This window comes from Callospermophilus lateralis, chromosome 1 (genome assembly GCF_048772815.1).
Source record: "Callospermophilus lateralis isolate mCalLat2 chromosome 1, mCalLat2.hap1, whole genome shotgun sequence".
Taxonomy (NCBI): Eukaryota; Metazoa; Chordata; class Mammalia; order Rodentia; family Sciuridae; genus Callospermophilus; species Callospermophilus lateralis.
Genome location: NC_135305.1, coordinates 92,056,825 through 92,070,112, shown reverse-complemented (window position 1 = coordinate 92,070,112; position 13,288 = coordinate 92,056,825). Strand labels below are relative to the sequence as shown.

Sequence of the window (13,288 nt, the reverse complement as noted above, 5' to 3'; positions counted from 1 at the left end):
AATCCATCTCCCTGGCCCCATCCTGGCCTAACCTTCATCCACATCAGAAAGAAAAATATCCACCGTTTTCTCAAAGCTTTCTAGAAGAAAAGGTCCCTAGATCGAGTCTGTCTAGTCTGTAAGTTATCCAATTTTATCTTAATCTACTGCCCTGCCCTAACCCTTCATATCAAATGTTACCATTTATCTCTCACCATCCTGCTGCCAGCCTTCCTAGTCCCACTCTTTTCTGTGACTTATTCTCTAAAATTTAACTTAATAGGGCCTCAGAATTTATGCCCAAACTAGTTGTCCCTCTGGAGAGAGTCAGAAATGGCCTAAGAAAGTAAACCAGAACATGATATGTCACTATTACTTGAAGCATATCACACTCAATTCATCCTGAAGACTTCTGACAGGCTACTAACTTTTTAGGAAAACTCTCCAGGTTCTCCTTTGAGTCAATATAGGAAGCAACCATTTTTCTTTTCTTTTCTTTTCTTTTCTTTTTCTCTTTAATTGTAAATCAACCTTTATATTTGTTTGCATTATTTTTTGTGAGGTCCATTCTTGATTTTACTTTGTTTTGATTTGTTTTAATGGAATGAGAGTCTTTTAAGACTCTCAGAGAAAGAAGTTTTTGGAGATATGAACCAGCAGTGGGCAAAGCAATAAGTAACCATTCGACTTGAGATTTATCTATTTTGAATTTTGGCTAGTAATCAGGGGTTCTTGCATACAGTGCCTGTATTGCACAGAGCCCTCCAGTAGATGGAGTGGATAAATCTGGAAATTTCACATGGTTAAACCACCAAGCCTGCTTCTGGTGTTGAAGATATCAGTACTCAGGCATTGGACAAGGTATGGAAGAGAACTTTCAAGGACCCTTCCTCTGCATCCCACAAAGTGCAGGTTAAAGCAGTCACCTCTTCTATATGCCCATTGGTCTGGATTTTGTTGTGCAACACAATGAAAAGAGAGTAACAAAAGACCATACTGGGACACTTAAAAATTCCAAGTGGAGACAGGAGAACAAGAGGAGGATTTGAGACCAGAACAGTCATCACAGTTTGACTTCCTCATGCAGTGTGACCTAGCATGGTCCTGTTCATGCAGTCCAGCAGACCTTGCACATAGAGATTCTCTTGAGCCATCCTCTGAACCTATAGGCATCTCAAAATATTCCACTGATTCCTCTCTAGGCTCAGAATTCCTGAGCACTCCTTGGGAAATTCAATTCCTAAAATGAGATTATTTATTTGGGATGAGGATGAAAGAAAATAGTGTGTTTTAGTTATATAAAATACTTCTAGTGCTTGGCAGAAGAACTTAATCCCCAAATTCTAGATATTGTGGGAGAAAGGGAGATTGAACTCAGGGGCTTGTGCATGCTAAGCAAGCAATCTACCACTGAGCTACATCCCCATCCCTCTAGGCACTATGAATGAATATGAATGAATATGAATGAATCTGTTGCCAATTGGTAAAGATATCAATGTTTCTTGTAATAAAAAGTGAAACAAGCTGTACCTATAAGATTAATACCTGCTATTTGCTCTCCAGGGGCGGGTCATGAGCAAAACCATATTTCAGTACATAAATTCCTTTTTTAGAATTATCAAAAATACATTTATGACCAAGTATTGATAACAATTACTTTCCCAAAGGAAAATAAACCTTCTTTATTGACCATGAAGTTATTTTAGTATTGAACTCAGATCTAACGTCCATTTCCCATCTGCTATTCCAATATATAATAAAATAGTCAAGGCACAGGGTGTAAACCATCCAGTATGTAAAGTATTTGTTTCAGGCTTCTAGGTAAGATAGCAGATTAAACACAAACATTTACTTCTCATATTTGGGAAACTCTACTTAAAAAATAGTAAATGAATTTGTCCACAAGGACAAAGAGAACAGGAAGAGCCAACAGCCACAAAATGTTGGAAGCCAGAAGCAGAAAGACAAGCTGTAGCTGATAGCAGTTTAATAATAGCTGCATCCTGAGCTAGTTGGGGGGACCAGCAGAAACCTGGTTTACACTGCAGAACCCCCAGAAGACTTGAGGACTGACTGGCTACACTCTAGAAAGGAAGTGAGGCTAAAAGATTGCAGAAAAAGCAGTTAGGCATGCCAAGTACTGGGCCCTAGCAGCTACTGTCCTGGCTACAGACTAGACAACTCTTCCCCTGGGAATGTGAACATCCCAAAAGAAGACCCCACGATGCTAACCGCAGAGTTCCCTGAGAAAGGCCCAGCCAGTTCACCCTACAGCCAGGACCATACTCAAAAAGCACACCCAACAGCCCACTTCCAAATCAGCTTGTTAGTGTGCCATTTCAATGTTTAAATATAAACCAATAACCCAAGGCCATCAGATCATCAGACATCTAAGAGAAATCTTCAACATGAAAACAAGGAAAATGACAGAGAGGAACTATGCACTGGTGGGTGTAGGAAGGTGGCAGCACGTAGGGACTTGAAAAAAAAAAAAAAAAAAAAACAGCTCTAGGGCCATGGTGGCACACCCTGTAATCCCAGCAACTTGGGAGGCTAAGACAGGAAGATCACAAGTTCATAGCCAGACTTAGCAACTTAGCAATTTAGTGACACCCCATCTCAAAATAAAAAATATAAAAGGGCTATGGATGTAGCTCAGAGGTAAAGCACCCCTGAGTTAAATCCTCAGTACCAAAGGGGGGAAAAAACCCCTCTAATTAACAGCCTACTTATAAAAATAACTAAAATTATCTTCAAAAACATAAGAAATTACATTCATAAAACAAGAACATGTGATAAAGGAATATTCAGAAAACAAAATGAGTACTTGGAAATTATGCTAGTGACAGCAGATAATTTTGGGGGGTGAGGAGGAACCAGAGATTGAACTCAGGGGCATTTGACCACTGAACCGCATCCCCAGCTCTATTTTATATTTTATTTAGAGACAGGGTCTCACTGAGTTGCTTAGCGCCTTGCTTTTGCTGAGGCTGATTTTGAACTCATGATCCTCCTGTTTCAGCCTCCTGAGCCGTTGGGATTCTTTTTTAATAGATAAATTTGTTGAAGATCATGAGCTCTCCTTGGATGTACTAAAGGAAACAAATTCCTATTTTAGTGAAAATGCCAATAGAATAACACTTTCACAAGTTCACATTTTTGTGAGAGCACGTTGATTCAATAAGTTGAATATGCAGTGATGACGTCACTTCTGTGATGGTGGCTGTTGTGTTGACTATTTCTGCCCTCCTAAACAACGATTACAAGATAGCAGATAATTGTAAAGGGAAGAGTTGAAAGACAAAATTGAGAATAAAATTCAGAAAAGTAGAGAAGAAAAGACAAATGAAAATAAGGCAGAAGAACTAGGAAAACTGAAAGACCAGTTCAGATAACTCAATATCCAAAAAAGAGTTCTAAAAAAAAAAACATGGATGTCATAAATTAAATAATCCGAGAACATCTCTCAGAATTGAATAACGTGAACTTCTAAGATTTCAAAGATTCCATCAGATGCCCCAAACTGAATGAAAATAGAACCACACAATACCACCTGCTATCAAAACATTTCAGAAATGTTTAGTCAGCTTTTTTGCCACTGTGACCAAAAGATCTGAAAAGAACAATTTGACACTCAACTTCAGATGCCTCAGTCCATAGATGGCCAGTTTCACTGCTTTGGTGAGGTGGAACATCAAGGCAGAAGGCGCATGATGGAAGAAAGCAGCTCAGGACCTGGCCACCAGCAAGCAGAGAGAGACTAAGCTCAGCTCGTCAGGGACAAAATATATACCAGAAAGGCACACCCTCCAGTGACTCACCTCTCCCTGACATACCCTACAGGCTTACAGTTACCACCCCATTAATTTCCATTCAAGTGGATTCGTGTGCTGATTAGGTTAAGGCCCTTCTGACCCAGTTGTTCCACCTCTAAACTTTTTATTGTTGTTCCAGAAACAAATTGAATGTTTTGCTTATTCCATTGCCAAACATTTTTCTTTTAAAAAATGTTACATGAATCCACCTCTAAACTTTATTGCATGGTCTAATACATGAGCTTTTGAGGGACACTTTATATCTAAATCATAACAAGAACACTTGGAACAAAGTGCTACTACAGGCTTGAAAAACTTTGAGACACAGAATGGCTTCAGACTGACCACTGGGAAGCTAGAAACTAACAGATAAATTCCTTCAAAGTTCTCTGGGAAAATGTCTCAACCAAATTCTGCAACCAAACTGTTCTGGATATCTATTGTGTCACAAAGTATTACAAATTTTAGTGGTTCAAAACAATAACCATTTTCATTATATCCCATAATTTTGAGGGTCAGGAATTCAGGCAGAACCCAGCTTGCTAGTGCTTCCTGTCCATATGACATTGACCATGGTTTCTCCTTGGGATTCACCTAATGGCCAGGATGAGCTGGGGGATCCAAGATGGCTTCCCTCACATGACTGGTGCCTGGGAAGGGGCAACTAAAAGGTTAAGACCTTACTTTTTTAGCATTTTTAGGCTTATAGACAAATTGAGCAGAAAGTACAAAGAAATTCCACATACCTCTGCGCCTCCTCCCTAAATTCCCCAATTAATAACATCTTGTATTAATGTGGTACATTTGTTAGAAATGAAGAGCCAATACTGATTCAGATCAGCATTTTCTTAAAAAATCCACTGTGTTCCATCTATTCATTTTTCCTCCTCCCACCCAAATTCCTGGTAACCATTAATCTTTTTACCTTCTCCATAGTTTTGCATTTTCCAGAATGTCATAAATAGACAGTCCCTGACCTACTATGGTTCATCTTGTGAATTTCCTCAACTTTATAATGGTACCAAAGTGATATGCATTTAAAAGAAAAATGTACTTTGAATTTTGATCTTTTCCCAGGCTGGTGATATGTGATTTGATGCTCTTTTGTGAAGGTGAGCAGCAGTAATGAGCTGTGGCTCCCAATGAGCCACACAGTCACAAGAAAAAACAACGAATACTCTATCATGTGCTGTGTGGCTAAGCTGTGATACTTGGTAGGTTCACTATATTCAATGCATTTTTTGACTTACGATATTTTCAACTTTAAATGAGTTTGCTGGGACATGTTTTCATTGTACATCAAAGAGCATCTGTAGTTGGAATCACAAAGTATGCAGTATTTTCAGGTTGACTTTTTTCAATTAAAATATGCATTTAAAGTTCTTCTGCATCTTTTCATTGCTTGACAACTCATTTCTTTCGATCACTGAGTACCCCACTGTATGGATATACTACAGCTTGTTATCTGTTCACCTACCAAAGGACATCTTGGTTGCTTCCAAGGTGGGATCTTCTTATAGCCCCTCCAGCAGGGCAGTCAGACTTTTTATATGGTAGTTCAGAGCTCCACAAGGCAAAAGTTGCCAGGAATTTTAAAAGCCAGAATCGGCAGAGTGCCACTCTAACATACTCTATTAGTTGAAGAAGCCAACCCAGCCCACATGCAAAGGTAGAGGTGTTGAGGCTAAAGTGACCATCTTCACGCTGCCACATTAAGTCAGATGGCCAAATTCCAAATTCTAATGGTCCTGGAGGATAATTTCCTTTACCTTTGGGGTAGTTTGGCAAGAAGCTGATCCATCATGGGGCTGTAATTGATCCCCAGCACCACCTAAAAATAAAAGCATTGTGTTGTGTTCATCTACATCTAAAAAATAAATATTGAAAAAAGATGATCCATCTTGTATGAGGCACCCCCATTTGCACAAAGCAATGGCCTATATAGGAAACTTATTATTATTGTGGTGGTGGTTGTTATTATCACCATTGTCATCATCTTCATCATCAGAGTGATTAGAATACTTCAACCCTTTTTTCCTGAAAATATGTAGAGTGCGCCAAAGCATGAGGTTCTTGTCCCAGAGGTGTGGAGTTCATCTGTGTCCTAAGACACCTTTGGATAGGATGAGAGTTCAGGGAAGAGGTAAACTCTGATACTTCTTCACTTCAAGTTTTTTCTCACCAAATCCCATTAATCCTATCAACATTTATATTACAGTGTAAGCTATGTTTCCAGATCCACCTTACACCTCACCAGCAAGCAAGTCAAAGAATAAAAGCATTTCCAGATATACAAGTGCTAAAAAAAAAAAAAAATGAAACTACTTCCCATCCACCTCTCAGAGTTATATAAAAGTGTTCTTCATCCAAAATAAGAAAAGTATAGCCTTCCAGGAAATCAGATGTCTAACAACCCAGTAGGATAGAGAAAGGAGCTCTCAGGCTACCCACTGTGCACCAGGGTGAAGACAACAAGCCCAAACTAAAGCAAACTGACAGACTCTAGGAGACATTTCCACAAGATGACAAAATTAATAAACAATCTGACATACAGGGCACATCAAAAGGAGATGAATATGCGCTACAAACAACTTTAAAAGATTTGAGGGTGAATTAATGATAAATACAAAAAAATCATGCAAAAAGAATTTTAAAAGACCAAAAATTTAGTTTTTAAAGTATGTTACTTAAAGATAAAAAGAAAAATCCCCCCACCCCCACAATATCAAAAGACTCAGCCAATTAAGGTTAAAATTGGTTGCCTCTGGGAATTAGGAAAGAGGAAAAAGTATGAGATTGCTGTTTATTACTGCAAGTCTTAACTATTTGGCTCTATGAGGCTCATCTTTATCTTAATTCACCTTTCAATGAGATTTCCTGTGGCCACTCTAATCCTAATCTCCTTTCCCCCTTTTTAAAAATAGAATTTATTACTTTTTATTTTTTTACTTTTTTTTCTAGAATATAGTTTAGTTATTTATAATGTTTAGTGCTTTTGATGTGTCTTTTGCTACTGGAATGTCAACAACACAGAGGCAGGAATCTTTGTCTTTTTCACTTGCCAATATAACCCAATTGCCTACAATAAACAGTGCCTGGACCATTCAATATGCTCAACAAACATTCTCCTAAACTTTATTTTTAAAGCTCTGTGCATGGGTAGTTTGGATGATAATAATGATAATGATAATAATAAAATGTATCATTCACTTCAAAATTCTATCACAAAGCAAAAATCTTGTGCTTAAAATATTGCTCAGACATTTTAATCTTCTACTAAGAAGTGTTATCATTAGTTTTCTCAGACTTCAAGAATTCTACTACCAATGCATTCCAAATGCCCAAACATAGTACATTCTTACCTTTCTGAAGTATTTGAGACAGTTGCCAAGCATTGTAATACAATTATTAAGATTTTCATAATACATAAAATAGAGGGTAATTTTACATAAGGTTGTGAGATATGAGCTTATCAGAATGAAGAAAAGATATATTTGAAGAGTAATGGAATATTTATAAGTTGAATTATTATTCATTAGTTTATACTTGATCTTGTTTCAAAAAGAATTTTAGGAAATCTATAAAAGTATAGACAACATAACATTAAATTACATTTAAATTAAAAGCTTGGCAAAAGAAATTAGAAAATCAAAGATGAGGCAAAGGAAAGCCAAGAAAATTGCTTAAAATATGTATAATTATAGCCTGATACTCTCGTCAAATTTGGCTCTAGCTCTGTGCTCATTAATATTAGATTCAACTATAAGTAAAACAGATTCAACAGATGGGTGGTATAAATAAAATAGTACATGAATTTATTTTTCTTACACAGAAAAGTACAGAGATATGCAGTCTAGAACTAGTATAGGAGCTTAACTCCACCCACTCCCCAGGGATCCAGGCTTCTTTCCACTGACCTCTCTGGTGGACCTTTTCCCCATAGTCCAAGATTGCAGCATTCTTATTCCAGGATGGAGAAAGAGGTCAAAGAAAAAGCAAGAGTTACCTTCCAATTGTGTTCTAAGAAATGTTCCAGAAACTGCCACTGGATATTTCTAATTCCATTGCATCATTCAGAATTTGGTGACATGGCTGCTCCTAGCTGCAAGGGAAACTGGGGAATGCATCTTCACTCTGAGCCGACATAGGTCCTGCTCAAACCTCTACTGTAATGCACCAAGGGGAGAATGGATCTGGACACAGGAGTCTGCCATAGCTTCAGAGCAACCAGAGGAAGAAAGAAAATATGGTCAAGTTCAAAACAAAAGAATTCATAAAGATGAATAATTCCTCAAAAAAATTATTGCACTTGTTGGTAAAAAGACTAGAAAGGGATTATTCCAAAGGTTCATACAAAATAAGTTTGATGTCCTCTAGCAGTACTCTTACCATATCAATGGCACTCATTTCATTGAATTGCTTCTCATAACTCCCAATAAGATATTTGCAGTTTAGAAAAAAAAATTCAGTGAAATTTTGATCTTCTGAGTTCATTTTCACCATATTTTTAAAATCATGTCAAAAATAAGTTTCTTTGCTGGGCACAGTGGCACATGCCTGTAATCCCAGCAGCTCCAGAAGTGGAGGCAGGAAGATCACCAGTTCAAAGCCAGCTTCAGCAATGGCGAGGCTCTAAGGAACTCAGTGAAACCCCGTCTCTCATAAAATACAAAATAGGGCTGGAGATGTGGCTCAGTGGCTGAGTGCCTTGAGTTCAATCCCAGATACCAAAAAACAATAATAATAAGTTTCTTTGAACTTCACCATTAAATGTCCTGACAGTAAATACATATGTTTGTTTCAGAATTGAAGAAAAATCTATTTACCTGCGTTTACGGAGAAGAAACCACTGTAACCACAGGGACTACCAGAATATTTCAAGAAATGGTATGTAGCTTTCCACATAAGCCTTCAACAAAGTGCTGTAATCATTGGTTTTACTTTGTAGGTGCCACAAAACCTGAGAATTAGATAAGGATAAAATGAACAGTCTCCCTTCCAACTCTATCGCCCTTTCTGAGCAAAGTTCCCTGGGCTAACACCCATCTATCTACAGCAAAGGAGGATAAGCACAAGATGCAGTCAAGGAGGCAGTTCAGTCGATTTAACAGCTAAGTTCTAGAAAGGCCAAGGTGTAGGGTATTCCAAGCTCAGCTGGCAAGACCTAAATAAGCATTAACAAGACAAAGGTTGAGCAAAGTCAAGGTCATTGCAAAAGTTCTACTTTCAAAATGGTGCAAGTCCCCCAGGTCTCTGCCAAGGGAGGAATTTTAAGTTTCATCCATGTAGGTTTCCACCTCTCACTTGGACCTAGAGGTGTTCTATTGCTACAGGAACTTGATGAAACTCCTGTTTGACAAACTAGAGCCTGGCTAATGCTAATGAATTGCCATGTAATGTTTTGTGACACCAGAACACAGAGATGGCAAACAGTGTGTGCAGTGCTACTCGATCTTGCTGAGCCTGGGGAACACAGTACTAATCAACCTTGGCACTTAGGCCTGCTACACCCAGAGTCTGCCTAAGCAGGTCTCACAACGCAGCATGTCTGACAATCATCATCAACAGATTAGACTTGGCACATGAAGTTAAACCTATTTGCCATCCCTGTGCCATCTCTAATTAACTTAAGATGTGGAGGAATTTTCCAAGCCACATGAGTTTTTAACTAAATACGCTACCTACAACTAATGTATTTCCTAAAATAAATATTCTCCTCCAAATAAGTGTTCTACCATTCTAAGAATAACAGATTTTAAAAAAAAAAACCACTAATAAATAGTAGCTGCCATTAACTGAGCCCCTACCAAGTGCTGAGAACATTTTATGTATAATTCAGTTAATCCTTTCCATTGCAAACACTGTCAGACAAGTAGTATTATATTTCCTCAGTGCTAAGACACCATTGATTGTTAGAGTACTGGGGAGTGTTGAGCCAGGGAAAAGGGAAGGAAAAATTGCAATGTTCACATTGATTGCAGAACTCAACCCAATGATTGAGTGTGTTAAAATTTATTTCTAAGAATGGAGGAATTATAAGGCTATTCACACTGTTGCCTCTGAGGAAATGGAGACACAGATAGGTGGAGAATCTTGTGCCAGGTCACAGAGATAGTAAGTTACAGGACTGGATCTTCTACCCTGGTTGTCTAACTCAACTCAGACACCAACAAAGATAATCAACCACTAGTCTATGACCTGAGATGATCTTTAAAAAGAAGTCGACCTTAACCTCTCTAGCCAATAATTTCTGGGCAGTTACCATCGATCCTAGCTGTGAATCATTACAGGTATGAGCTCCGGCAGTACATTATCTTTTCCTTTAGCAAGAAATTCAAAAGCCCCAATGCTGTCAAACACTGTCTTTCAATGCAGACTAAAAAACAAAAGGAGCAAAAGCTCATCTGGGTGGAATATTATGCAACTCCAGAAATGATGGCTAACGATCTATTTTTTTATTTGGAAGAATAAAACTTTGCCAAAATATAAAACTGGATATTATACTTCAATTTCTACTACATAAAAAAAACAGTTGTATCTAAGAAGAAAGATTGGTAGGTAGAAAATATACCAATATCATCCATTATGTTTGATAAATATAGGAGATTACTACCCCCTCCCGACTTTTCTGTTTCCAAAAGATTTCATTTATTTGTAGCAATAACCTGTTTAAACTCCTGGAAATAAATTGAGTCTGGAAATAGTAATGGACTTTCGCAGGGTAACAAGCTGGGTAGTGTAGAATACTGAGACAGAAGATTCTATGAGAAATGCAAACTGGAGGTTGTTCTCTCTCCACGCGGCTTCCATACCCACATTTCTCTTTCCTGAGACCCAGACATATCAAAGTCACTTTCCTACCCATAATGAATATAGTAGCCTTTTATAAAATCATAAAGACCAGAGTAAGGTACTCCAAAAGGTTCCCTGGACAATTGATAGTGGAGGGTTCTCCTTGTGTGACCTGTCATAACTGACAACATTCCTTTAAAATTCTATTGGATGATACAGGGAGAGAAAATGGAAATGGGAGGAGGATTTCATGGTGCAAACATGTCAAAAATTGATGGATACCTGTGTGTTCTGCCAGACTTCATCTAATGAATAGATACAGGAGAGGAAGAGATATTTCTTTCCTTTTCTTTGAATTTGCAACCTTAAGAAATGTATAAAAATGTGCACCTTGTCTAGTATTACTTCTTTGAAGATGCTTCTTGACTTTTTTTTTCTAAGAATGTAATTCTAAAAGGATTCTTTTTATTTTTTTTAGATTCTCGTAGTTACGCATTATTTGATGCCCTGGTTTCATTCTCTAGCCCCTCTTCCTATTTTCTGTTGCTTTTCCTTGCTCTGGATTTTCTTTTGATATTATGCAGCATGTAACCTGACTACCCACGCCAAGTTATTTCAATTACTCCCCAAGGTTTTTATTAGATATAGGAAAAATCAGCTTTCCACATTCTGCATATTTATGGTGCTGCACTGATTTTTTAGAACCAGCCAGAGAGAAAGAGGAAAAAGGGAAGAAAGAGTTGAATGGAATATTAAAACGTTTCTTAAAAATTGTATAGTAAGAATTAAAGGAAACAGCTCCTATTTTCCTCTTGACCTTTACATAAGAGATCTCAAATTTTTCTATAGCAACCTCTCTGTTATAGAATCATTGCCAGGGATTATAAAGCAGTTTAGACTGTAAAATGTAGAAGTCATCTTTAATTCAGGGAATAATTTCCTGGCATGGGGGGTAAGAATGATCAGGTTCCTGCCACGTTATCTTTATGATCAGCAAAGGACATGGTTGGCAGTGGCTCTTACAGCTTCCAACAAGATGAAATAGCCCAGGGAAGGAGGCAGCCAGTGCACTGAAGGGGAAAAGGGTCAAAATGCTGTGGAGTTGGCCAGCTCCCCACAGAACACCCCCTTACCACCCTGAATGTGAGGTCCAGAGAACAGAGAGCAAAGGCTTCCCTCTCCTATTGCCTCATAAAATCTTCTTTCCTTAAAGTGCAAAATAGAACTGGCTTTGAATTTTGGCCCTGGAATGGGTGTGTGTCTTGGGTCAGGCACTTAACCTTTCTGATCCTGGTTCAGTAAGCACAGTTTCCAAAGACCACCTGGATCTTATTGTGGGTGGGCTAGATGACAAGCCAGCTTGAGAGGGCCCTCTTCAACTTGGCCTTCTCAGGGGGGAATTGGGGGGTTACACTCAAACTGAGTTAGGGGAATGGAAGGGACGGTTGCCTTCTCTTTTTGCAGTCCTATTCTGTTGAAGCCAGTTTCCTAAACTACAGCACATGACATTGTAACTGCATCACAAAACCAGGTGCATGATAGACCTAGAAGGGGCCACCACACACAACAAGGATAATGACGGTATATACCCGAACAGCACGGGGCTGCTGTAGGTTGAGTGAGAAGCCACAGGGCTTCCTAAATGTCCACCACTGGAGTGCCATTGAAACAATTGTTGCAAGCTCCCTCTTACTACCTGTACTTTCATTTATTCGTTATTTTCTAAATCAGTCATTTTTTCTAAATTAATAATTTTTCTTTTTTAAAAAAAAATATTTATTTTTTTAGTTCTAGGTGGACACAATATCTTTTATTTTTGTTTTTTTATGTGGTGCTGAGAATCAAACCCAGTGCCTCCTGCATGCTAGACGAGCACGCTACCACTTGAGCCACATCCCCAGCCCTCTATATTAATAATTTTTCAAAGAAACAAAATAAGGATAAACTTTAAAAACACAGGAATAGGGGCTGGTGTTGTGACTCAGTGATAGTGCACTCTCCTAGCACGTGTAAGGTGCTGGGTTCCATCCTCAGCACCACATAAAAATAAATTAATTAATTAAAGATATTGTGTCCAACTACAACTAAATAAATCATATACATATACATATACATATATACACACACACACATATATTAAACACACACACATACACACACAGGAATAGTAGGAAGAGGCACAGCTCCCCATTCTTCAGGGCAGCAGAAGGATATCAAGAGTCGGGCATCCAGGCCCCTGGGGACAATGGCAGGCAGGAAGGTAACCAGGATGAGTGAGGTACCTGATGGACTTGGAGTATCTTTCAAGAAGGGGCTCCCTCTGAGAGGAAAAGTCTGGGCTGGGATAGGAGTGAGAAGTGAAGGAAATTGGCCATGGCGGTTCTGAGACTGGTGGGGGAATCTGGGGCAAAGGACAGGGGAGGGAGCCCTGGGTAGTGGAATGTGACTTCAGCCTTCAAAGGCATTCAGGACTCCGCTGGAGGAGCTGAAGGAACCAAAAGGAAGGGCAGGGCTAAGGAGGGAAGGAGTAAATGCTGAATCCCTGATGGTAAAGGAGCTGAGGAAAGGAAGAGGCCCGGGGGCGACCTTGGCTGGTTGAACTGGGAGCTCTGGACTGTACTGGGGACCAAGGGTAGAGGGAAAGCAGATAAGAGTCTTCATCTTCTCTCCAGCAAAGATGTTCACCCCTCAGAAACCAGACC

General features: G+C 38.9%; 1 protein-coding gene across 2 annotated transcripts in view; it reads left to right on the top strand.

Moving 5' to 3' along the window:
* Aoah (acyloxyacyl hydrolase) overlaps window positions 1–13,288 on the top strand; it is a 203,312-nt gene that overhangs the window by 138,592 nt on the left and 51,432 nt on the right. For both annotated transcript variants that reach the window (XM_076864004.2, XM_076864014.2), the window contains one exon: window positions 8,599–8,681. In XM_076864004.2, coding sequence (XP_076720119.1) covers window positions 8,599–8,681 — 83 coding nt within the window. The remainder of the gene's footprint in view (window positions 1–8,598; window positions 8,682–13,288) is intronic.